The sequence below is a fragment of the Scylla paramamosain genome, chromosome 47 (assembly GCF_035594125.1).
Source record: "Scylla paramamosain isolate STU-SP2022 chromosome 47, ASM3559412v1, whole genome shotgun sequence".
In the NCBI taxonomy this organism is placed as follows: domain Eukaryota; kingdom Metazoa; phylum Arthropoda; class Malacostraca; order Decapoda; family Portunidae; genus Scylla; species Scylla paramamosain.
The window spans coordinates 1704231-1730316 of record NC_087197.1 but is presented as its reverse complement, the minus strand read 5'-3'; the positions used below and the strand labels follow the sequence as shown (position 1 = coordinate 1730316).

General features: G+C 48.1%; 2 protein-coding genes across 4 annotated transcripts; both read right to left on the bottom strand.

Annotated features, from left to right (window-relative positions):
- Positions 1–495: 495 nt before the first annotated feature.
- LOC135094885 (uncharacterized) lies at positions 496–21549 on the bottom strand. The gene is made up of 19 exons (XM_063995360.1): positions 21352–21549; positions 21192–21263; positions 17961–18214; positions 16509–16692; positions 15976–16148; positions 15403–15650; positions 13709–14075; positions 11204–11407; positions 10388–10653; positions 9663–9791; positions 8953–9444; positions 8416–8674; positions 8188–8330; positions 7895–7970; positions 6753–7651; positions 6414–6482; positions 6062–6181; positions 5497–5654; positions 496–5351 (listed from the first exon to the last, which is right to left on the bottom strand). Exons 1-19 carry the CDS (start codon positions 21352–21354, stop codon positions 5151–5153), a joined length of 4317 nt encoding a protein of 1438 aa, XP_063851430.1. The 5' UTR covers positions 21355–21549; the 3' UTR covers positions 496–5150.
- LOC135095025 (uncharacterized) lies at positions 11148–14893 on the bottom strand. 3 transcript variants are annotated; one of them, XM_063995650.1, is made up of 5 exons: positions 14619–14893; positions 12582–14085; positions 12211–12389; positions 11933–12136; positions 11148–11407 (listed from the first exon to the last, which is right to left on the bottom strand). In XM_063995650.1, exons 2-4 carry the CDS (start codon positions 13655–13657, stop codon positions 11994–11996), a joined length of 1398 nt encoding a protein of 465 aa, XP_063851720.1. In that variant the 5' UTR covers positions 13658–14085; positions 14619–14893; the 3' UTR covers positions 11148–11407; positions 11933–11993. The 3 variants fall into 3 exon arrangements, with proteins under 3 accessions (XP_063851720.1, XP_063851721.1, XP_063851722.1); XM_063995651.1 differs by having other exon boundaries at positions 11933–12118; XM_063995652.1 differs by having other exon boundaries at positions 11933–12115.
- Positions 21550–26086: the final 4537 nt, after the last annotated feature.

Sequence of the window (26086 nt, the reverse complement as noted above, 5' to 3'; positions counted from 1 at the left end):
ACCTATGTATGGTCACTTCGGGATTAAAACTTGTGAAAAAAATAAAATAAAATATATAAATAAACAACACATTAAATAACAGAGGCACTGAAGAGATAAAACTTGATTAAAAAAAAAAAAACGAGGCACTGAAACGATTAACTTGTGAAAAAAATAAATAAATACAGTAAATTAAATAAGAGGCATTGAAAGAAAAAAAAATGCATAAAATTACAAGAGGCACTGAACGGATAAAACTTGTGAAGAAAAGGAACAATCAAATAAGCAATACATTAAATAGCAGAGCCACTGACGGGATAAAACTTGAGAAAAAAAAAACAAATAGATAAAAATAAATAAACAATAAATTAACACAAGGCAAAATTTTGAATACAACGCAAGCACAACCTCTGAATAGAAAAAGATACAGAAGATAGCCTAAACATACAATGGAAGCCTACCCGCCACCTCCTCCCTGTCCCCCTCCCTCTTCCCCCCCCCAGTGAAAGGCCAGCGTCACATGACAGTTTATTATTCACCTTGACAGTACACACACCCTGCGGCGGTCTTCCTATATAATATTCTAAGGCAATTTATGGATAGAATTGAATGAACACTAACATATCTGCTAACCCCTTCACTCTCTCTCTCTCTCTCTCTCTCTCTCTCTCTGATTTCTCCCTTTAAGTACAAAATATCATAAATGCCATAATGAAATAATAGTTAGCCAGTATACTTCCCCACAAAAAATGCAAGGGGTCAGAGGGTCACAGAATGAACCTACTTGACCTTTAAGGCGTGTGTCTCTCTCCCTTTCTCTGGCCGGGGCTCATCACTATGTACAAGACTTCCTTAAAAATACACAGAAAAAAAAAAAAACTTGGAAAAAAATTGAATGAAAATATTCGTATCAGCAAAGAAATGTACAATAACAAGAAAACACTGTACGATGAGAGAAAAAGTTCAATTGTCTTTGTTTGGATGTGACATATTTTACTTGTCACTAAAATTTCAGCGAACACATATCAGTCACTCAGTTCCTAGCTGGAATTATTGATATCATCGATTTACTCAACCCCCCACTTCAGTTCTTATTTTTTTTATTTTATCTTTTTCCAGCTTAGTCATATCCACTTCTCAAAACCTACTTCCATTCTTTCTTTCTTTCTTTCTTTTTTTTCCAGCCCAGTCATGTCACCCACTCTCAAAACCCCCTTCTATTCATTTAATATCGTTCCTCTTTCTTTTTTCCAGCCTAGAACAGGACCCCAATCATGTAAATACAGCCACTCTCCCCCAGCCCTCTTTCCAACGTAAACAAGACCCACATCCACCCCAAAGCGAGGCCAAGTTACAGTGAGGTTCTGCAGGAAGGCACACCACCACCCACACTTTCATAGCAAAGCAAACGAGACAATGAAAGACGTAATGAATGAAGTAAATATAAGAAATGTAAAGAGGTGGAGGAAGAGGAAGATAAAATAACTAAAGAATTGAGTGAAATATAATAAAAAAAAAATGAAGTATAGTTAGCAGTGGAGGAAGAGGAAAAATGAATGAGAAATGAATGAGACAGTAAAGATAGCCATTGTTAATTAGGAGAAAGAGGAAGATAGCAAATAGTGAGTTAGTGAGAGTAAAGATAAATAGTGTTAGAAGAAAGAGGTAGATAGCAGAGTAACGGTGAGATAAATGAGTGAGATTAAAGATAAGCATTTTCAATTAGCAGGAAGAGAAAGATGGCAGAATAATGGGAAGATAAATGAGTGAGAGTAAAGATAAGCATTGTTAGGAGGACGAGGAAGACAGCAGAGTACCGGTGGGAGAAATGAGTGAGACATACAGTGAGCCAGAGGATGTAAACATGATGTAACAAATGATATGAGAGGATGCGCGTCAGTTTCTTCACTTCTTACAAAACAGCAGGATGTATACTTGACACACACTAAAGAATATTCCATGATAATCACTCCTTTCTTTCCCAGCGAGCATTCACTGAAGAAATCACACTCATCTATTTAGTGGAAATAACTTGCTCCACACTTCCTGACGTCTTTGAAATGAGCGATGACAACCTGATTTGTAGTGAGGTTTGAGAGCCACAGACAGACAGGCAGACAAGACCTAGCTGTAGTACGATCAAGATTAGGAAGAATTACGATGAACACTGAAAGACAGACCAGTGATGTAGGAATAGGGAGGAACTACAGTATTTTGAATGGCAGCGATGAGTATGAGAGGAATAACAGACATACGGGCGATAGGAACTTAGTTTATGTGCGATGTAAACGAGGCTATTGGCTGGGAGGGCTGCATGGGTAGTGGCTGTAGTATGCATGGGAAGGATAATGCTCGTATGATGCCAGTGGTGATGAGAATGATACAAATTAAGGCAAAAGTGAAGAGGTGCTGAGTGAGGCCCATATTCCAAAACAGCTTTCACCACGAATATTTTCAAAGGTCCTAGAGACGATTAGCCGGGTTCTCAAGGGTGTTTCTCCCGTTAATAATGTAGAAATATCATTCATCTGTCACTAGACCCATAAAAGCACCCTCAAAAACCAATGTAACTTCAACTAGAGGCTTTTGAATGTAGTGTGACGCAGTGTTGCCGAATACAAACCAGGGAGGGAGGCTGGGGGAGGCTGGCAGAGAGGGGAACGTAAGAAGGCTGGAGAAAAGAAAAGTGGAATGACATGGAAGTGTGTGGAAGAGAAATTCAAGGACATATGACCAATGGTGGTGCATGTGTGTGTGATTGGCTAACCTCTCCCCACGCTCTAATTTGTCTAGTACCACACCCAGCCATCCATAAATGCCCTGACCTCCCTCTGACAGTCCCAGCGCAGCACATGTTTGACGCTGCCATCGAGACGCCCCAACAAATGCGTTACGTCTTTCAAACATTTCATTCTCTCAGTTTTCAAGGGCCACAGGAATATTTGGTCACTTTTTTTTTTTTTCAGAGGGTTATAATTGCCACTGAAAATAAATGAAATGCCATGGAAAACCCCAATCATTATCCCTACAGCTTGTTGAGAGGAGACAAGATGCTAAAACATTTCAAAGAGCAATACTGAGCAAATCACTTTGTAAATCATAACAAGACATAAAAACTAAACAAACATCATTTCTCTTGAGCACAAACCAGACAAACTATGGAGTAATTACGGAGGGAGTCGGCCACCACATTCTGAGCAGCAAGGGTGGAGGAACAACACGCAAAACTTTTCCTCGAGTGATACCATGACAAAAAATAAAAAAGTCGATGCCATGAATGTGGAAACTTAAGTATAATCAGTGATACAAATATTAATAAGGGAGAGAATAATCATGTACCTGTCTGAATTCTGTAACACTTCTTTCAAAAGGCTACAGTTGAAGTTACACGAGTTTCTTTGCATGTGATAACCCCCACTCTGTAATCTCAAAATGCAAATATAACTAAGCAAGGAATTATTTCTGTGATCGGGAACAGAGCATGGGGGGGGGGGGGGCAACAGGTCAGAGTGAGTGCTTGATGCGTGACCCGCTGTAAGGCTTTCCCAGTAACTTTCACTTCCCTTCCAGTGCAAAGAAATTAAAGTAAGACTGAGCAACCTGTTATTTCTGAGTTGAGGAGATCATGGACTGCCCTCTCTCTCACACACACACACAGCAAAATAATGCATAGGTGAATCACGATTTAAAAATTATTTACAAATGACTGGAGCCACTAGGGAAAACAATCTCTCATTTACAGATATTCATAAAAAAATAAATACAAAAATAAATAAATAAATAAATAAAAACAATAGCTCTAGAAATAAAAAAAATAAAAAAATAAATAAATAAAATAAAAAAGATCTTCAGGTTTAGGAATTTTGAGTTTACAACCATTTTTTTTTGGGGGGAATGTAAATTATGCATGTAAACTGTAACTCACACAAAAAAATATGAAAACAGACATTCATACACAGGCCATCACTATTTTACCACTCCCTTCCCTCCCCTTCACTTCCCATCACTGACCCACACACCACAGCATACACAAATGACTGACACACAGCCCATCACCCCATCATAACCCTTCCTTCCCCATCACTGTAGATTAAGACAGATTCACACACACCCCATCACCCCTTCAAGGCCTGGGTGGGGGGCTACGGGTACAGGTGTGGGCTTTGGGGGAGAGGGGGGATGAAGTAGGGATATATAAAGGAATCAATACAGGCAAAATTAATTTCAGGTGAACTATTAATGGAAAAATCACTTTATAAATAGACATGAATACATCTAATAATAATAATAATAATAATAATAATAATAATAATAATAATAATAATAATAATAATAATAATAATGGTGATGAAAAATAAGTCAGATTTTTTTATGAACTGAATGTGTGAAATCATAATAGTAATAATAATAGTAGTAGTAATAATAATAATAATAATAATAATAATAATAATAATAATAATAATAATAATAATAATAATAATAATAATAATAATAATACACCAGCTATATTAAATTTTCTTCATTCACCTCAAAATACAAATAAGATTACACTACACTGCTGTGGCATGAAAGAACACACATACGTACACACACACACATACTGCATGAGATGAACAAAACTTTTCTCGCATCAATTCTCTCCATCAGGCTCTCTCAGTCCAGGCATAAACAAACAAACACAAACAGCCAAACAAACAAAAAAACAGACCCACCCATCCAAGCATCAGCCAAACACACACACACACACACACACACACACACACCCTCCCTTCCTCTGCCTCACCCCCAACAAAGGGAAAAAAAAGGAAACTTATCAAAACAACAACAAGTAAACAAACCACAGTGATGCCCAGGTTTCCCCTCCTCCCTTGTCTCCTGCCTGTGCATATGGGCTCCCTACTTACACCCTACACCCTACACACCCACGGGACACTATGGCACTCGAGACAACCATGACCACGGTGGCACCCAACAGCACTGACAAAAAAATAGGCATAGAGACAAAACGCCAAATAAATCACCACCAATAATCTTGAAAAAACACCAAAACTTTGCAGTCAGCCAATGTCCCAGACCCTTCCCACCCCCCCCGACCATTCCTGCCCTTATATTACCTTGCTCCTCCTCCCAGTCCTATCCTGCTCTGCCCCGCCTTGCCCCGACAGCTTAACCTAGTGCAGGATGTTCAGCTGGCCCCGGTTGGTGCCATATATGAGGCCCTGGCCCGGGTGAGGCAGCCACCGGATGCAGTTGAGGGAAATCTGTCGGTTGTCGATGGTCACCTCGATGTCCCTCACCTTCTGCAGGTATCCTATCTGCCCCCGAGCCTGGAAGAGGTGGTTGTCTCGCAGCTTGAACACCTGTGCTGCCACCTAGGGAGACATGTTAGGTTAGGTTAATCCCTCACCTGCAGGTTCAAGTGTATATGAAGGCAACTTGGTGCTATGACATACACACACACACACACACACACACACACACACACACACACACACACACACACACACACACACACACCTGCTTTGTGTTCTGCGGGACGAGGTGAGAGGAGTGGGAAGCAAAGCCCACCACCAGATGGCGTCCCATTGGGGAGAGACTCACACAGATGGTATTGTGCTCAAAGATGAAGCTGTACAGAAGCTGCCCAAGAGACCGGTCCTCCAGGCTGTACACTCCTGCAAGGTTAGGTTAGGTTACAGGAAAGGGGGGTGTTACTTTCACTACACACACACACACACACACACACACACAGGCCCAAATTCAGAAATGCTTTGCTCCACCACTACTTTCACAGGCCACAAGGATGACCAGCCATGTTCTCAAGAGTGTTTCCCCTCTTCATAGCGTAGAAATCTTGCAAAACAGCCACAAAGTCCCACACTGCATACACCAGGCTTCCAAACATCTCTTCCCTCATGCTGCACTTCGCTATAACACAGCCCTCAGATCCCACACACTGCCAAACATACCAACTAATGCCACATAAATCCCACACTGTGCACCAGCCTTGTAATCCTCTCTTCCCTCATCGTACACCTTCCTATACTGGCCCTTGCTATCACCCTCAACTCCCAATACTCACCGACCATAGTCATCGCCTGACTCTCTGGGATGAGTGCCGCCAACATGGTGCCGTCCGAGGAAATGTCCACGCTGGCATCATTGTGAATGCGACACTTCCTCACCACCACATTAGCCACACCTGGAGGGGCAGAGGGTGGTGTGAGGTGGAGGTGTGAAGGGGTGTTTGAGAAATGTGGTGGTGGAAGACAGGAGTGGAGGAGCAGGATATAAGATGTTTGGGGAAGGAAAAGGTTGATTAGTCATGAAAAAAATAATAAATAAAATAAAAAATAAATAAATAAATAAAAAAAATGGGTGAAAATAAAGACACTCATATTGTAGTACAGAGTAAATGCCGATGCCACACCCACCGTCTGAGATGTCTGGGATGTGGCAGCGTGTGAAGTCCCAGGCTTGGATGCGTTGTGTGGCGCCCAGAGCTGTGGAGACACAAGGCAACGTTGAGTGAGTGAGTGTGTGTGTGTGTGTGTGTGTGTGTGTGTGTGTGTGTGTGTGTGTGTGTGTGTGTGTGTGTGTGTGTGTGTGTGTGTGTGTGTGTGTGTGTGTGTGTGTGTGAACTGTTCTAATAATGTGTTTGTTTGTGTATGTTTTGGTGTCAACTCTGACCTGTTCTAATATTTTCATAGTGTGTGTGTGTGTGTGTGTTTTATTGATATAGTCAGTGCAGCATTGGTTCAGAGAGCACACACCTGTCTTGCCCCGCCCCGCCCACTCACTGGACATGCCCCGGGTGGTGCCCAGGTGTGGGGTGAAGAAAGGCCGGATGAAGAAGTTCTCGGCCTCCCTCTCAGCAGCGCGGTCCGGGGGAGTGCGCTGCAGGTTGTGTCTGAACAGCATGTCCGAACCAGGCCCCTGGGACAGCTCCATGTCAAAGGGTCCCAGGTGCTCCCGCCAGGGGAAGAAGGGCTCCGGGGGCTGGCCGGGACCATCACCTGCCCCGTCCAATGGCCCTGAGGAATCCTCTGAGTCTGGGCTGCGGCGGTCCACAGCATACTGGCGGCCCAGCAGGCGGAGCGGCACCCCCGACACGGAGCGTGTGCTGAACTCTGCCTGGTCCCGGCGTGCCAGGCTGGGGCCTGAGGGCGCTGCCCCCTGCTCATCCTCCACCTGGCTCTCGCTGCCACTGGGATCACTGAGGGTGATGCGGGGGATCACCACGCGGGGCCACGGGGAACCACTGCGGGGCAGCAGACCACTGCCCCGCACCCCGCCCTCCCCGGCCCGCTCCTGCTGGTGCTGCCGTGCCGCCAGGTTCCTGGAGCGCCTCAGGAAGTCGTTGAGGCGCCGTGGCAGGTTGGTCACTGAGCTACGGGACTCCGGGGCGGCACTGGGACCAGCGCCGGACGCCCCACCTGGCCCCGAGGCTGAGGCAGGGTCTGCAGCAGGGCTGGGGCTGCCTGCCACGTCGTGCCGTAGAGCCTCGATGGCGCGCCTCACAGTCTCCAGTGAGGTGGTGAGGCCCGGCATGGGTGGCTCTCGCTCAGCAGCGGGTGGGGGGAGGTCCGCTGGCGGCCCCTCGCCCCCCAGCACAACCTCCTCCTCACGGAATGGGTTGGGCAGCCGGGAGATGGGTCGCTCCTCATACAGCCTGCAACACACCACATCTCACAACACCATCACCACACCCACCTTCCACTTAATGCTGTAGGCATAACTAATGCAGGGGCCACAAACTGAACTCACAGACACAACAATGTACAAACCAACAGACACCCTGGAAAAAATCACTTAACCAATTAATATTTACTCATTAATGAAAAAAATGGAGGCAAATACTGTCTTCTAACCACCACTGCACCTCCCTGTCATGGCGTGGGAGCTCCTGCCTTACCTGCGGGGGTTGTAGAGGAAGCTGAGCAGGATGTAGAGCAGCTTGAGGGTCAGCTGCACCAGAAGGCGGAGGTCTGCTGGGGGAGGCAAGACAGGCAAATTGAGACAGGTACTGCTGCCTGTCTAATAATGGTGAATGTATGACAGTGAATTGTTTGAGAATACAGACCACAGTGTAATCAAATCCACTCTCATGTATAACCAGATACAAACAAATTTTAAACAACACATCTCTGGTCCTTTGTGTGTGTGTGTGTGTGTGTGTGTGTGTGTGTGTGTGCATAGGCCACTCACTCAGCCTGTGGTGCTGCGTGACCCGGCTTGTCCTGGGCTCCTCCATGTTGCTGCTGCTGGTGCCACTGCCTGCTGCCGCTGCTGCTGCACGCTCCTGCCTCTCCAGGTGGTGCAGGCGGTCAACCACATCCTCCAGAATCACCCTGTTTGGGGTAAGGCCTGCTGTAAGGATCACACACGCACACAACAAAATGTGACAGAATGACAGGTGTACTGCATCACACACACCTGTACTGGCGTCTGCTCCCCCACTGCAGCACGTCTCTCAGTGGTATGCTGCTGCCACTGCCACTACTGCTGCTACTACTGCTGCTGCTGCTGCTACTGCTGCTGCTGCTGCCACCACCATTGCCATCCCCAGTGTTGTTGTTATTCCTGCTGCTGCTGCTGCCGCTGCTGCCGCCAGCCCTGGGGAGTGGACCGTTGCACAACCAGTCGCTGCTGTGCCTGGCAGGCCGTCCCTCCCCGCTGGACTGTGGGGGGGCACCTGGGGGAGGAGAGGGGAGGGTCAGAGGCAAGGGAGAAGTGCACAACACTCAATGTTGGAGGGAAGTGTTGACATGGGGAGGGGGGGTGGTCAAAGGTGAAGCAGTGAGGGGAAGGAAGGGCAGGAGGCCAGGGAGAGCTGGGCTACTGACAGGAGAAGCAGAAGCAAAGTAGGGAAGGGAAGGAGGCCAGGGACAGCCAGGCCACTGACAGGGGAAGCAGAAGTGAAGCAGTGAGGGGAGGGAAGGCCAGGGATAGCCAGGCTGCAGGGTGACTCACCTAAGTCATCAACCAGGGAATCCAGGCCAGGGGGTGCTGTAGGTGGGGGTCCTGGGGGTCCTGGGGGTGCCTGAGGGTCCTGCTGCTGCCTGGAGGAGGTGTAGGTGTCCGTCCTGATCTGGTAGCGCTCCAGCAGGCGGCGGATGGCGTGCACTCGGGCGTCCGGCGGACGCAGGTGTGAGGAACGGCTGCTGCTGGGCCGCAGCAGGCGGTCGGCGGCCCGCAGGTACGGGCGGTCCGAGCGGCGGCTGGACAGGCGGTACACGCTGCGCTTGTGGATCTGCTCACACAGCCGCCGTTCCAAGAAATCTAGCAGCGGCCGCTGGGATGGTCGTGTGGCCGTGGCTGTCGCAGCTCTGTCACCCACCTCGCTGCTACCGCTGCCACCGTTGGCGTCGGCGGTGCTGTTGCTGGTGCCTGCAGTGCCCGGCGTGATGGTGCTGCTGCCGCTGCTGCTTTCCCTGTCTGCAGTGGTGCCATCCTGACCCGGCCCTGACACACAATGCACCACGCTGTTACCACAACACCACCACACACACACAGCACAACACACCCACTCAGCCACACACACCATACAATGACAGGTGAATTACAGCAGAGATCCAACACATCCATCAATACACACACCTGGGATAGGGACAGTCATTCACGTCCCCAGTAAGGCAGTGAAGCGCCATCCCTCCCACTCCCATTCCCTGTGCCTCCCTCACCTGGCTCGTCCCCAGTAGTGGTGGTGGTGGTTGTGGTGGTGGTGCGCTGTCTAGACCGTCGCCGCCTCTCCATCTCCACCATGACCCTCGCCCTCATCTCCCGTGGCAGCAGTGACAGGTACTGGTCCCCTGCAGGAGGTGGTGGTGGTGGTGGTGGTGAAGAAAATTAAGAGGTTAACATTTCAGACAAAGTGACTGATTTAAAAAAGGAAGGTACTGCAAATTTGGGAGAACACACGCACACACACATGCACACACAGGGAACCCAAGTCCAAGATGAATTGCAAAGAATAAAAAACAAAAAAAGAAAACACAAAAATAGAACAAAGAAAAAGTGAGGCTGAACAGTTGGGGAAAATTTGAACACAGACAAGAGAAACGGAGAGAGAATAAAAATAAAAGAGAACAATCAAGAATAAAATAAAGGCAGCTTATTGATAATTATAAGAAAATGAGAGAGAGAGAGAGAGAGAGAGAGAGAGAGAGAGAGAGAGAGAGAGAGAGAGAGAGAGAGAGAGAGAGAGAGAGAGAGAGAGAGAGAGAGAGAGAGAGAGAGAGAGAGAGAGAGAGAGAGAGAGAGAGAGAGAGAGAGAGAGAGAGAGAGAGAGAGAGAGAGAGAGAGAGAGAGAGAGAGAGAGAGAGAGAGAGAGAGAGAGAGAGAGAGAGAGAGAGAGAGAGAGAAGAAGCCACACAAGCACTCTAACGCACAAACAAACCTAACTTACAAGGTGGACCTCCACTCTCTTCCCCCCTGCTGTCCCACCACTGCTCAGAAGACGTGGTGGAGGAGGTAGTGGGGGTGGTGGTGGTGAGGGCGTGGAGGTGGGTGGAGGTGGTGGTGGCAGTGGAGAGAGCTAGGCGGTGATGGGGTTCTGGTGTGCGGGTGGTTCGGGAGGGTGGGGGTGGTGGAGGGGGTGGAGGGGGTGGAGGTGGAGGTGGGAGGTGGTGGTGGTGGTGGCCTGTCGTCCTCCTGGGTACCTCCTCCTTGCTCCTGCTGGCAAAGGGGAGGTATTGAGGTACACACAAACATACAAACAAACAAACAAACTTTAAATCATTCAAGAGATATGCAAGACCTAAACTGGTTAACGTTTTTGTTTATGCAAGAGGTGCGCTGGCCAAGGGCAACAAGAAGAGTGCCCTTCCCTAAAGTGAAGTCAAAAGAATCACCCAAAACTGAAGGATAAGCAACTGGAAACAGGATTCTAGTCAATAAGAAAGATAGAAAAAAAAAAAGAATAATTTAAAACTGAAGGATAAGTGACTAGAAACACAGAATATCAGTCAATAAAGAAAGATAAAAAAGAACCACACAAAACTGGCAGATTTTCTTTTTATTTATCTTTTCCCCAAGCTATTTTTCATTCTAACTTTATCTTCACTCTCTCTCAGTGATAACAAACAACAACAACAACAACAACAACAACAACAACAACCACAGGCAAGCCACCCTCCTCTCCTCACCGTGGGAGCTGCTGGCTGGGCATAGTGGCTGCCTGTCATAATGCGTACAATGTGCCTGGGCTGCTCCTCGTCTGTGCCTTGGTCTGGGGGGGGGTGTCGGCAGGGGGCCTATCACCGCCTCCCCTGCCCCGCCCACCACACCCCTCAGCTCCCTGGTGGGGCGGCGCGAGGGGGGCAGCAGTTCCAGTCTGGCTGCCTCTCTGGAAGCAAGTGTGCAACTGGCCGACCTGAGCCGCGCCTCACACCCGCGGCTGTACATACCTCGGTAAGTGCGCAGGAGTCTGGGGGAGGGGGAGGTATGGGGTGAGTGTGTGTGACAGTGGTGAGGAGGGGCAGAGTCAAATGTGTTTGGTAAGGAGGGACAGGTGTGTGTGTGTGTGTGTGTGTGTGTGTGTGTGTGTGTGTGTTGTGTGTGTGAGTGTGTGTGTGTGTGTGAGTGTGTGTGTGTGTGTGTGTGTGTGTGTGTGTGTGTATGTGTGTGTGTGTGTGTGTGTGTAGCAAGAGAGAGGACATAGAAAGCATTAAAAAAACAAACCTCTTTTACTCTCCTTAGTCTTCCTCATCTTAAAGAGGAAGAGATCAAGAGAGAGAAAGACACACAAACAACTCAGATATCAACTACACCTCTTCTCGTCTCCCTTACCTCACACAGAAAGAGAGAGATCGAGAACAAGGACACAAACAACTCGGAAATCAACACCTCTTCTCTTCCTCACCTCACAGAGAGAGAGAAAGAGATCAAGAAAGACAGAAACTCAGAAATCCACTTTACATCCCACTTCACCCAGCCCTCAAAACTCTCTTACCTTGAGCTTGGAGTTGGCCGAGGACACACACAGCCTGGCCTCGGAAGAAAGGGTGAGCCTGTCAACCCACCACCACCACCATCACCACCACCACCACCACCTGCCCCGGAGTCACTGCCCGACAGGAGGTGTGTGGGGAAGGGGGGGACGGCCCGCCGCTCTTCTCGTCTCCTCCTGCTGCTGCTGCTGTGGGAGAGACAGTGACTAAGCGAAGGGGTTGGGGAAATGTGATGGTTTGGTGATAGTGTGAGAGAGAGAGAGAGAGAGAGAGTAGTCACCTGTAGCGTGGAGGGGTGGGGCAGTCGGTCGGAGAAGGCGCCGGCAAGGTCGTCTGCCATGGAGGGGGTCATCTGGCAGACGCAGGGAGTGGATTTGTTCCTGGATGTCGCTGAGCATGTGGCAAATCTGCTGTAACATTTGCTCCTCCCTTGTGTGGTTGTTGATCTCCAGCAGGGCTCTGTGGGGGAGGCGTGGGTGAGTGGCTGACAGACTGGGTGAAGGGTGGGGATGACTAAACACACACACACACACACACACACACACACACACACACACACACACACACTTTAACTTCCTTTACTTTACAGCTACAGAAACACACACACACACACACACACACACACACACACACACACACAGACAGACTCACATGCAGATCTGCTCAATATTGACGATGTGTCTGCTTAGAAGCTGCACACCAAACTGAGGATCAGAGGAGGGGCGCTGTCTGCCGGATGCCCCCAGGGGGTCCCCACGCAGTGGCCCCAGGAGCCCCAGAGACCCGGGGAGCGTGGAGTCATCTGTGGGAGGGTCGCGGGTGGAGAAGTTCCTCTGGCGACTTGGGTAGGGGCCGAGATTGGTGGAGAGACGTGGGAAGAGATTTGAGCGCCGGGAGCGAGAGAGGAGGCGGGGCCAGGGAACGGAAGCGGTCTGAGGAGAGGTGTGAGGTGGAGGACGTGGACGAGGAGGATGAGGAGGAGGAGGAGGAGTGGTCGGTGCGGGAGTAGAGGGGCGGGGGAGGTGTGGGCAGGGTTGTGCAAGGAGCCGAGGGGGAGGGAGTGAGAGGGGCGGGGCAGCAGTGTGGGGCTGGAGAGCAGGTTTGAGGAGTGAGTGAGGGGCATGAGGCGCGCCAGGGTGCGGGGCACGCTCTGCCGAGGTGTGGGGGGGCGGCGGACAGGTCAGCCAGGGAGTTGAGGGGGGAGGGAGGCAGGGTACAGGTCCTGGTCGCTGCGGGAGGGATGACGCAGGAAGGGGGGATCGCTGGGGTTGGGGCGCTCCACTGGGGGTGCAGGGGAGGAGAGGGGGATCATATGGGGGGAGAGGAGGGGGGCAGTGGGGGGCCAGAAGGGAGGGGAGGAGGGATGTAGGACAGATTGGGTACAGGGATGGGGGGGAGTGAGGGGAGGCAGAGACAGAAGAGGGGGAGAGCCAGGAGGCAGTGGGGGCTGTATTGGGATCAGGGGGGTCATCCGGGGGATTGGCAGCGGGGGGCACCACAGGGTGTGCACGCCGGGGGGGGTCCTGCCCCACCCCTCCGCTCCCCACAGCCTGGCGTGGGAGCATTGTCCTGCGCCCCATTGCCCCCGCTCCCTGGCTGTGCCCCCTGCCCTGGGGCCATCCCGGCCCGGCCGCCGCACGTGGATGACCGGGGCGCTCCGAGTGGGGTGAAGTAGTAGCCCCACAGTGCCCCGCTGCGGTCCAGGCGGGACCCTGGTGGTGGGGCATCCCCAGTGCCAGGAGTCTCCTCCTCCTCTGCCTGTGAAGGGCGGGGCTCACTGGCAGGCGGGGCAGCGGGGGTCAGGGCGTGGCTCCCAGGGGTTGGAGGGTGCCCCCTCCAGGGGAGCAGCATCGGGGGTCCTGGCCCAGGCGGTGGCAGGCGGGAGGTCCACAGCAGAGACAGGCGGGGTTTTGCGCTCTGAGGCGCGGCTCGCCCCGCTGGTGGCCGAGGAGGACGAGTCCAGGCTAGAGGACGAGGCGCTGTCGTCACTCACTATTTGCCGCAGCGACCGTGCCGCCCCCAGGCTGGCAGACTCCTCTGGCCGCTCCTCCCCCTCCCCCACCCCCAGGCCACCCCGCTCTGACTCCACGTTGGCTGCCCCGTCCCCTGCCACACCCCACATGCTGCTGCTGCGTGTTGGCTCTGCTGCCGAGTCCTGTGAGAGTGTGAGAGAGTCCAGGTTATTACACACACATGTATAATATGTAAATAGCCAAGTAAATGGTTGGCAGGCACAGCAGTGTGCCTACAAGGAGACATCACCCAAAGAGGAAGGCTAAGGCCAGACAAGAGAAGGGGGAGAGGAGATAATGATGGAGACACACAGTTTTCCAGATACAGTAACAGAATCACTGGAGACATTCATAAGGAACAACAATAAATATATAAACTTGCACTGGAAATAAGATAATTCAATAAAGAGAAGGAATGAGTCCAATTCAAGTCTGTGCAAATATAAATAGGTAAAATACACAATAAAAAAACAGAGAGAGAGAGAGAGAGAGAGAGAGAGAGAGAGAGAGAGAGAGAGAGAGAGAGAGAGAGAGAGAGGAGGAGAAGAGAGACAGAGAGAGGAGGAGAGAGAGAGAGTGAGAGAGAGAGGAGAGAGGAGTGAGAGAGAAGAGGGAGAGAGAGGAGAGAGAGAGAGAGAGAGAGAGGGGAGAGAGTGAGAGAGACTGCTTGCCTCACCTGCTGGCCCTGGGTGCTACTACTGCCACCGCCCCATCGCCACTACCACCAGCACTGTTGCCACCGCGCACCACCAGCACCAGCACCACCAGCACCACCACTACCACCACCACTGCTGCTGGGCACCACCACCACCACTACCACCACCGACCCACCGCCGCCCCGACCACTTCCACTACCACCACCACCACAGCCACTGGTGCCGCCCCTTCGCTCCTCCGACATTTGCCGCGCTGCGCTGCCGACCAAGCTCTATGGGGTCTGTGCCGCGGTCAAATCTGAAGCAAAAACATTAATTTAGACAAAGAAAATGTAATACAATATCTAAACAGGAAAATAAATAAGATAAACAAAATATGCTATACTAAAGAATAAAAGAAAGATTATTATTACTCTTTCTTTTCATGTATGATGAGCATCGAGTGGAGTAACGAGAGGTCAAACAAAGGATCATCAAAATTGGAGGGCAAGCATCTTGAAAAACTCCCTTATGAAAGAGTTCAAGTCATAGGAAGCAGGTTAGGGCTTGGTTAGATAGGTAAATAGATAGACAGATATAGATAGATAGATAAATAAATAGATAGATAGATATATAGATAGCAAGATAGATAGATAGATAGATAGATAGATAAATAGATAGATTTTTGGAGACCAGCACCTCAGAGGACCTTTTTTTTCTTCTAATTTTGATACCTTTGGCTGATGCTGATCCCAAAAAATAAATAATAATAAAAGAAGATAATTATATATATAAAAAAAATAGACACAATCCGCCACCACTTACTGTGCGGGAGGAGGAAGATGAGTTGGCATTGAGAGACGAACCAGCCACAGAGGAGCTGGTGAGGGGCCTCCAGGTGGGACACAAGGCTGAGGTACTGACTGGACAGCTGGTTGTAACGCTGCTCCCTCTCCACCAGCTCCGAGCGTGACGGCACGTGGTGGGTGGGAGGGAGGACCCGGGCCCTCTCGTGGGACATGTTTGCAATGCCTGTGATCAGCTTGTGGCCGAGCGGGTCGAATTTGACGTATCTGCGGTGTGATTTGTTGTCATGCCTCTCGTTATAAATGCTAAGAAAGGAGTCTGAAGGCTTTATACGAAGATACTCAAGTTTATAAGGGTGTTTTCATGATTCCAGTAACAGTTTAACAGGCTACAGTGGAAGTTACTGGGGTTTTCAAGGGTGTTTTCATGATTCCAGTAACAGTTTAACAGGCTACAGTGGAAGTTACTGGGGTTTTCAAGGGTGTTTTCATGATTCCAGTAACAGTTTAACAGGCTACAGTGGAAGTTACTGGGGTTTTCAATGATCCCAACACCAGATAGTAATACAATCATAACACCACCAATACTCACCTCACTTTCTCCTTCTCGTCAGCGGTGCAGATCTTGGCGAAGGGCTGCGGCTGGAACCAATCCCAAAAGTAGATTTCATTGTAGGTGGCGATGACCAGCACCTGATCCGTGGGGTGGAAGGCGAGGGAGGCGATGACTGTGCTCTTCTCTGTTGTCCACACCTCACTCCCGCCCTGTTCGCACACAAATAAGGGATGTATTGAGACACTAGCACCACACTCCACACTGAAAAGGGTCTAGTTAAAGCTAAACACACATGAGTTTTAAGGGCATTTTATGGTTCTAGTGACGGTTTAACGAGACTTTTACATTATTAACAGGAAAAGCACTGTGATCTGCTGGAGTGAAGACTAAAGAGAGAAGCCACAACAGGAAAGGAAGAAACTTGTGTGAATTTAAAAACCTAAAAGTTAAACGACCTTACTGTACCTGAACCACCACCACCACCACCATCCCTACACCCACATCCTAACTCCACCAACCACACTATACCACACCTTAACCCTCCACCACCACCACCACCACACACCCACCTTGAGGTCCCACACGCGCACCTCCCCGCCCAGACAGCCAGACGCCACAATCTCGTTGGAGGCAGGATGGAAGGCCACACACCAGGGCGTCCTTGGGTGTCCCTCCAGGGTACAAATGCACTGACCCGTGTTGACTTCACTCACATAGATGTTGTGGTCACCGTGTGTGGACGCGACCTTTGACCTGAGGAGTGGTAATTAGTTCGTGTTTATTTTTTAGAGCAGTGTGAAAAATTGAAGTATTAAAAGGGTTACTACTGAGGGAGAGAGAGAGAGAGAGAGAGAGAGAGAGAGAGAGAGAGAGAGAGAGAGAGAGAGAGAGAGAGAGAGAGAGAGAGAGAGAGAGAGAGAGAGAGAGAGAGAGAGAGAGAAAGCCGACATCTCACACTAACCTAGCAATTACAAGACTCATCCATCTAACCCTGTCATGATTGATTCTCTCTCTCTCTCTCTCTCTCTCTCATGCCATCTTAATATGTACTTTAAAGAGCAAATATCACAGAACAAAGAGCAAAGGTCAGAGAGAGAGAGAGAGAGAGAGAGAGAGAGAGAGAGAGAGAGAGAGAGAGAGAGAGAGAGAGAGAGAGAGAGAGAGAGAGAGAGAGAGAGAGAGAGAGAGAGAGAGAGAGAGAGTCAAATAACACCTTCACCATAATTTCTTCACTAACATAACCAACTTCTTAACTCCACGAAACCCATTGTTGGCGAGAAAAAGAGGAAATCAATATTACACAAAGCAAATTAAAAAATATACACATTATATACAGCACCTTGAATATTAATGGTTTCACTGTAATATATACAACAGCTGGCAACACTGAAGGCACTGCATAAAGTCTAAACAAGCATCTACAGGAGAGAAAATAACAATTAAGACAATACATTTTCCACTTTCCAGCCACCAAAAGATTTAAAGATGACTGTGGGACAAGAGGAATGTACTTAGGTGGCTTGTAATTAAGAAAAGATAAGATAAATGTACTTAGATGATTTGTAATTAAGAAAAGATAAATGTCCTTATGTGGTTTGTAATAAATAAATGAATGAATGAATGAATGAATGAATGAATGAATGAATGAATGAATGAATAAATAAATAAATAAATAAATAAATAAAAATAATGAAATGCTTGTAACCATGTCCATACAGTTTGTCTTGACTTACCTGTAGTTTTGGGGTGTTCTTAAAGGGGGCACTAATATTCCATGGATTTTCCCTAATAATTATATATAATGAGATCACTACACATTAAAAAAAACATAATAAACAATCTTATATGGGCCTACAGTTCTGCTGCTGCTTGTTCATTTGAGTGGTCTTTGCAGGATGATGGCAGGTACACATTAGACACACAAGCAAGTAAACACAAACATGGGCTTGACTCAATCCCATACACAAACACACACACACACACACACACACACACACCAGGAGAGCACACGCCACACTCACCCGTCGGGGCTGAAAACCATGAGGAAGGTGGACTTGGGGGCGCCGGGCAGCTGGCAGGAGAGGAGGCTGTGTTTGCGGTACACCAGCATCTCCTCGCTGATGTGGTTCAGCTGGGTGGTGGTGGTGCGGGGATGCCGGGTGGCCACCTCCCGCCGGGCCAGGAGCACCGGGGTGGAGGCCAGGTGGGGGTCGTGACCCTGCCGCCGCACCTCCTCCCCAATCTCCATCTTGACGTCTAGGAACAAGTCATCCATCTGAAGAAAGGGATAGGGCACTGGTTAGGTTAGGTTAGGTTAGTATACTGATTAGGTTAGGTTAGTATACTGGTTAGGTTAGGTTAGCATACTGGTTAGGTTAGGTTAGCATACTCGCAACCTGAAATGACAGGGTACTGACAACACCATAACACTGAAGACTATCAGGCTTTTATCTGTTCATCTTTATACCAGGCTGGCAATCCCCAAACAAGGCAGCCCAGACAAGGCTCACTTACACTTACAGACAAGACACACTTACACACACATCATTCACACTCTGCCCTGTTGACCACTAGTGGAAAGGGATAATAATAGTAGTAATAGTCTATCTACCTATCAGTATACCACACCGAAAGTCCCACACAGGCAGCCCAGACGAAGCACCACACACTCCAACACCCACCATCAGTGTACTGAATTAACCTGATGTTGTTTTACGTGGAAAATGAGAGAGAGAGAGAGAGAGAGAGAGAGAGAGAGAGAGAGAGAGAGAGAGAGAGAGAGAGAGAGAGAGAGAGAGAGAGAGAGAGAGAGAGAGAGAGAGAGAGAGAGAGAGAGAGAGAGAGAGAGAGAGAGAGAGAGAGAGAGAGAGAGAGAGACTATGGTGCAAAAATAAGCCAACTACAACCTACTCAGTCTTGGTAATGGCTTCAGGACAAGCTTCTGGTGTGTGGTGAACTCGAATTTCCCCCTTCAGTTTCCTGGGAGGGTTCTCTTCCCACCAATGATCTCCCATGGCCATTTGTCCCTCATTCTAGACCAACTCCTCAAATCCATGATCGAAAGAGTAATACAAGATTAACCCTGGATACAGTTAGCCCTTGGTTTAAATGACCTGGTTTTAATGGATTTTGGATTTAACAAGCAAGGTCAAAGGGTCAAAACTCCATGGGGATCGACCAAGAACAGTTTTTGGGCCAAACGCACCCTGTGACTGCAATAGTGTCTGCTGGTTATAACAGATCAAACTGCGCCAGCCAATCCTGGTAATGTATCACAGTATTTGTCTTAAGGAAACACTGTCAGTAGTTTTTTCTGGATATCTTCCCACTTCCACCACTTTCCACCCTTTAAATCACACAAACGGCATGTCTCTGGTTCATTTCCAAGTGGGAGTTAATCCACAAAGGAACTACCTGTGATAATTTTCCTAAAAACCAAGAGAAGGATGTAGGATAGGTATAATCTGCCACCCCACACCTGACCACTCCTGGGTTCCCTTATCGGGTTATAGCAAGCGTTATTCCCCTTCTCCTGGCCACCATCCAGAGTGGGAGGGGAGTACTTAGGTGGGGTCAGCCTTCCTTGGCCTTTGAGCTTTGAGCTTCCTTAACCATAATTTATTTCTTTGTACTATATTTCTTTAGTAAAGCAAATCACCAAAGTCCTCAAATCACCAGTCATATTTTCTCATGACCTCCCCCTCGGCAGTGCAGCTCCTGGTTTGGTTGTCTGGTTCTTTTGTTGTCACAGCTGCTTGCCGTTACAGACTAGTTGGCAATTCCTGTCATATGACCAGGTAAGGTGACACATAAGATTCATCATCATTATGCATATTCTTTTTATTTCCATCTCTAATAATGGACTTCTGGTATTAATGGGCTAAGTTTCTCCCAATTAGTCCACACAGCCGAGGGTTCACTGCACACTGAGGCATAACAGCAAACAGTGCCTTCGTAGTGTGGCCGGCTGTGAATCCAAGAGAAAAAACAATGGAGGTTATGACATGTTAGGTCAGCAGACAAACAAGAGAGAACAAATAATGGAAGCAGCAGCAACATCAGAAGTGAACACCCACTACCTCCGTGTGGCAGAGCGGGCCGGCCACCACCCACCACACTCCACTGACCACCTCATCCTATTACTTCTTTTTTTTCATTTAAGATGGGGACTGTGCTAGGACAAGGTAAAAAAAAAAAAAAGGTAAAACTGCAGGGTTGGACCTCCTCTCTATTTATTAAAAACACATTGCAACGTGATAGAGTACTTACTATAGAACATGTCTGTGATGTTTTCAATGTGGGGAAGGCTTTTGTAAGGCCATAGTAATTAAATTAATAGCGTGCCGCCTCCAGAAACTAAGTCCACAATCATCCCAAGGATATAAGTTAGGTTAGGTTAGTAACCTTAGAGGGGGTCCAGGGGGGGCGCAGCCCCCCGGGTTAGGTTAGGTTAGGTTAAGGTTAGGTTAGTAACCTAACCTTACCTTAACCTAACCTAACCTAAGGTTAGGTTAGTAACCTAACCTAACCTTAACCTAACCTAACCCGAGGGACTGCGTCCCCCCTGGACCCCCTCTAAGGTTACTACCCTAACCTAACTTATATCCTTGGGATGATTGTGGACTTAATGACTTAATTTCTGGAGGCGGCGCGCTATTAATTTAATTACTATGGCCTTACAAAAGCCTTCCCCACATTGAAAACATCACAGACATGTTCTATAGTAAGTACTCTATCACGTTGCAATGTGTTTTTAAGGAATAGAGAGGAGGTCCAACCCTGCAGTTTTACCAAAAAAAAAAAAAAAAAAAAAAAAACGAAACGAAAATAAAAAGGACCCTCTGATAAGCCAACGCTAAAAAAGGGAGGAGATCAGCATCAGCCAAGTATGTACCTTGTTTTATTTAGGTCCCCCTTAGTGTGATGACAGGCTGGATCACAGGGTAAAGCCTTGACCAGCACATATATACAGCCATCACGTCAGTCAGCTCACCACACAAACGTACACACACACACATCTTCAGCCCCCAGTACGTATCCCTGTAGTGTTGAATTCACGTCCCCCGGGTGTTCTGACAGGCTGGAGCCCCTGGTAAAGCCTCGAGTAGCACTTAAATACTCCCATGAGATCAGTCTCCTCACCATACACACATACACACCCCAGTCACCAATCACATACAAACCCCCTTCCACGTAGGGACCCACTCCCTTCACATCTGCCCACCTCCCCTACACAGACCCCCGGGCCTTACCATGACGGCTCGGTGTTTCCCTGGGGCACGTCCTTCACCCCTGAAGCCACGTATCCCTGGGGGCGGCTCTCCCTGGGATCACAAATTAAAAAAACTGAGGGCGTGAGAAGTGATGTCGGTTTGGTCATGGCCTCCCAACACCATGTAAACATTCCCTCACCATCCGCCCTCCGGGGATGCTACGGGGTCCCCAAGGGTACACACGTCACTCAGGGGGTCCTACAGTCCCAGGCGTCGCGGTTCCCTCAAGGTGTGTGCTGTGGGAGGTGTGCAGGAGTGTGAAATAAGCTAGATGCGGGAGGAGGCCGCCGCCATTACTGCCGCGCCGCCGCCGTGTCTCCTTGTTTATGCGTGACGTCACCATCGGCGCCCGCTACGAACTGGAGAGTGACTGGGGAGACCTGGCTGGAACTGGGGAGGGCTGCCTAGAACTGGGGAGCCCTGTCTGGGACTTGGGAGTAACTGGGGAGGCCTGGCTGGGACTGGGGAGTAACTTGGGAGGCCTGGCTGGAACTTGGGAGAGGCATACCTAGAGCTGGGGAGGGTTGCATGGAACTGGGGGAGTAACTTGGAGGTCTGCCTAGAACTTTTTTTTTTTTTTTTATGTAGGAAGGACACTGGCCAAGGACAACAAAAATCTAATAAAAAAAATGCCCACTGAAAGGACAGTCCCATAAAAGGGTCAAAGCAGTGGTCAAAAATTGATGAATAAGTGTCTTGAAACCTCCCTCTTGAAGGAACTCAAGTCATAGGAAGGTGGAAATACAGAAGCAGGCAGGGAGTTCCAGAGCAGTTAGCATGAAAGTAGCGATAGAAGACAGCTAGAGATGCAACATTGCGGCGGTGAGAGAGAGGCTGAAGACAGTCAGTTAGAGGAGAGGAGTTGATGAGACGAAAAGCTTTTGATTCCACCCTGTCTAGAAGAGCAGTATGAGTGGAACCCCCCAGACATGTGAAGCATACTCCATACATGGACGGATAAGGCCCTTGTACAGAGTTAGCAGCTCGGGGGGGGTGAGAAAAACTGGCGGAGACGTCTCAGAACACCTAACTTCATAGAAGCTGTTTTAGCTAGAGATGAGATGTGAAGTTTCCAGTTCAGATTATAAGTAAAGGACAGACCGAGGATGTTCAGTGTAGAAGAGGGGGACAGTTGAGTGTCACTGAAGAAGAGGGGATAGTTGTCTCTGGAAGGTTGTGTCGAGTCGATAGATGGAGGAATTGAGTTTTTGAGGCATTGAACAATACCAAGTTTGCTCTGCCCCAATCAGAAATTTTAGAAAGATCAGAAGTCAAGCGTTCTGTGGCTTCCCTGCGTAATATGTTTACCTCCTGAAGGGTTGGACGTCTATGAAAAGACGTGGAAAAATGCAGGGTGGTATCATCAGCGTAGGAGTGGATAGGACAAGAAGTTTGGTTTAGAAGATCGTTAATGAATAATAAGAAGAGAGTGGGTGACAGGACAGAACCCTGAGGAACACCACTGTTAATAGAACAGTGAATAGGAGAAGAACAGTGACCGTCTACCACAGCAGCAATAGAACGGTCAGAAAGGAAACTTGAGATGAAGTTACAGAGAGAAGGATAGAAACCGTAGGAGGGTAGTTTGGAAATCAAAGCTTTGTGCCAGACTCTATCAAAAGCTTTTGATATGTCCAAGGCAACAGCAAAAGTTTCACCATAATCTCTAAAAGAGGATGACCACGACTCAGTAAGGAAAGCCAGAAGATCACCAGTAGAGCGGCCTTGACGGAACCCATACTGGCGATCAGATAGAAGGTTGTCAAGTGATAGATGTTTAAGAATCTTCCTGTTGAGGATAGATTAAAAAACTTTAGATAGGCAGGAAATTAAAGCAATAGGACGGTAGTTTGAGGGATTAGAACGGTCATCCTTTTTAGGAACAGGTTGAATGTAGGCAAATTTCCAGCAAGAAGGAAAGGTAGATGTTGACAGACAGAGCTGAAAGAGTTTGACTAGGCAAGGTGCAAGCACGGAGGCACAGTTTCGGAGAACAATAGGAGGGACCTCATCAGGTCCATAAGCTTCCGAGGGTTTAGGCCAGCGAGGGCATGGAAAACATCATTGCGAAGAATTTTAATACGTGGCATGAAGTAGTCAGAGGGTGGAGGAGAGGGAGGAACAAGCCCAGAATCGTCCAAGGTAGAGTTTTTAGCAAAGGTTTGAGCAAAGAGTTCAGCTTTAGAAATAGATGTGATAGCAGTGGTGCCATCTGGTTGAAATAGAGGAGGGAAAGAAGAAGAAGCAAAGTTATTGGAGATATTTTTGGCTAGATGCCAGAAATCACGAGGGGAGTTAGATCTTGAAAAGTTTTGACATTTCCTGTTAATGAAGGAGTTTTTGGCTAGTTGGAGAACAGACTTGACATGGTTCCGGGCAGAAATATAAAGTGCATGAGATTCTGGTGATGGAAGGCTTATGTATCTTTTGTGGGCCACCTCTCTATCATGTATATCACGAAAACAAGCTGTGTTAAACCAAGGTTTAGAAGGTTTAGGACGAGAAAAAGAGTGAGGAATGTACGCCTCCATGCCAGACACTATCACCTCTGTTATGCGCTCAGCACACAAAGACGGGTCTCTGACACGGAAGCAGTAGTCATTCCAAGGAAAATCAACAAAATACCTCCTCAGGTCCCCCCAACTAGCAGAGGCAAAACGCCAGAGGCACCTTCGCTTAGGGGGATCCTGATGAGGGATTGGAACGATAGGACAAGACAAAGATATGAGATTGTGATCGGAGGAGCCCAACGGAGAAGAAAGGGTGACAGCATAAGCAGAAGGATTAGAGATTAGGAAAAGGTCAAGAATGTTGGGCGTATCTCCAAGACGGTCAGGAATACGAGTAGGGTGTTGCACCAATTGCTCTAGGTCATGGAGGATAGCAAAGTTGTAGGCTAGTTCACCAGGATGGTCAGTGAAGGGAGAGGAAAGCCAAAGCTGGTGGTGAACATTGAAGTCTCCAAGAATGTGCTCCACTTTGGAAGTTAAGTAGTCAAAGAATTTCTTATAATCAGAGGAGTTAGGTGAGAGATATACAACACAGAAAAATTTAGTATGAGAGTGACTCTGTAGTCGTAGCCAGATGGTGGAAAACTCGGAAGATTCAAGAGCGTGGGCACGAGAGCAGGTTAAGTCACTGCGCACATAAACGCAGCATCCAGCTTTGGATCGAAAATGAGGATAGAGGAAGTAGGAGGGAACAGAAAAGGGGCTACTGTCAGTTGCCTCAGACACCTGAGTTTCAGTGAGGAAAAGAAGATGAGGTTTAGAAGAGGAGAGGTGGTGTTCTACAGATTGAAAATTAGATCTTAGACCGCGAATGTTGCAGAAGTTAATGAAGAAAAAGTTGAGTGGGGTGTTAAGACACTTAGGGTCGTCGACAGAAAGGCAGTCCGACCTGGGGACATTTATGGTCCCCTCCCAAGATGAGGACTCCGAGGCTGGTGTAGGAGTCGCCATGATGATTTTAAAATTTTTGAGTCTGTGGAGATTCTGATTTTATTTTTGGTTTCTCTAAACTTTATTTCAGCTTCTAAGTTAGTAGCCTAACATAACTTAGATCCATAGTTAGTTAAAGTATTTGGCACGTCAGAAATAAAGTCTAGCTGCCTTTTTTTTCGAGGGGTTATTTTGAAAATGAAATACGTAATACGTACGTGTATAAACGGACTTTGTGACGTTTGTGTCAGCTGGATCCAAACCAAGACCTTCCTTTCATTCCTAGTTGTAATGCACGGGAGGAGAGATATGCTCGTGCTGTTCAGTCTTTGTATGTCATGGTGTCTAACGTGGCCTTAAATTCATAAATTCATGTATCGTCTTGCACACACTGCTTTCTCATCCAGTCCACTCCATACACACATCTACAACTGTATGGGGAAAACTGTTCATTTTCATATTCCTTCCGTAACTATCTTCTTTTAATCTTCCTTCCATGTTCTCTTGTATCTCTCTCGCGTGTGTGTGTGTGTGTGTGTGTGTTGCCCTGTCTTTCATTGCACAGATGATGATGCAGTGTGTGTGTGTGTGTGTGTGTGTGTGTGTGTTTTGTCTTGTCTTTCATCGTACATAAGACGATGCACTATGTGTGTGTGTGTGTGTGTGTGTTGCCCTGTCTTTCATTATGCAGATGATGATTCAGTGTAATAATAATAATAATAATAATAATAATAATAATAATAATAATAGTCAGCTTATTAATCTTGCAGCCTAACAGCCGAAAACCCACACATTACATATTAACATACACACTAGTATACATTTAAGCCTAAGGAAGTATCTTACAATTTGATACTGTGGCTGCCAGACGGCGCCGGTCAACCTAGCAGAATAAAGGCCCAGGATGGTCAGGCTACCGCATGCACATTTTTCTTCCCGAGTTTGTTTCCCCTACCTAGCGGCGGGTCACAACTCCCTAACCACTGCTAGGTGAAGAGGGGCAACACTGTAAAGATTAAAGAAGTCCCCCAAAGACTTCTAACCTGATCCGAGATTCGAAGCCTGGCCCTACCGAGTGTGAATCGGGCGCGCTAACCACCGTGTGTGTGCTGTGTGTGTGTGTGTGTGTCATACCGCATAGGTCACATCAAGAAGAGGGGTGCGAGTGAGGTAGGAAAGAGCCTGGCAGGTGTATCACAGGATGGACAGAGGTTTGTGTGCACGTGACAGGATTTCATAATTAGGGAAGATTTATAAAGACAGTTAATGACGCTGAATCTTCCCTTTTCGTCGTTTAGAGTGAGTGATTAGCGCCATTTACGGTACAAGTTTCCTCCAATTGCTTCTGTCCTTTGCATCTTCCTTTGTAACTCCATCCTTTGTACTTCTAATGCATCCCTCCATCTCGAGCACTCTGTCTTCCCCTCTGAATAT

Coding starts and splice junctions, on each gene's coding strand:
- LOC135095025 (XM_063995650.1), bottom strand. CDS start 13,657: ATGCCCCACCACCAGGGTCCCGCCTGGACCGCAGCGGGGCACTGTGGG. Junction 12,390..12,581: donor AATATTGAGCAGATCTGCAT/GTGAGTCTGTCT, acceptor CCTCCCCCACAG/AGCCCTGCTGGAGATCAACA. Junction 12,137..12,210: donor CCCACCCCTCCACGCTACAG/GTGACTACTCTC, acceptor CCCTTCGCTTAG/TCACTGTCTCTCCCACAGCA.
- LOC135094885 (XM_063995360.1), bottom strand. Junction 8,331..8,415: donor GGGAGCAGACGCCAGTACAG/GTGTGTGTGATG, acceptor TACCCCAAACAG/GGTGATTCTGGAGGATGTGG. Junction 7,971..8,187: donor CACGCAGCACCACAGGCTGA/GTGAGTGGCCTA, acceptor TGCCTCCCCCAG/CAGACCTCCGCCTTCTGGTG.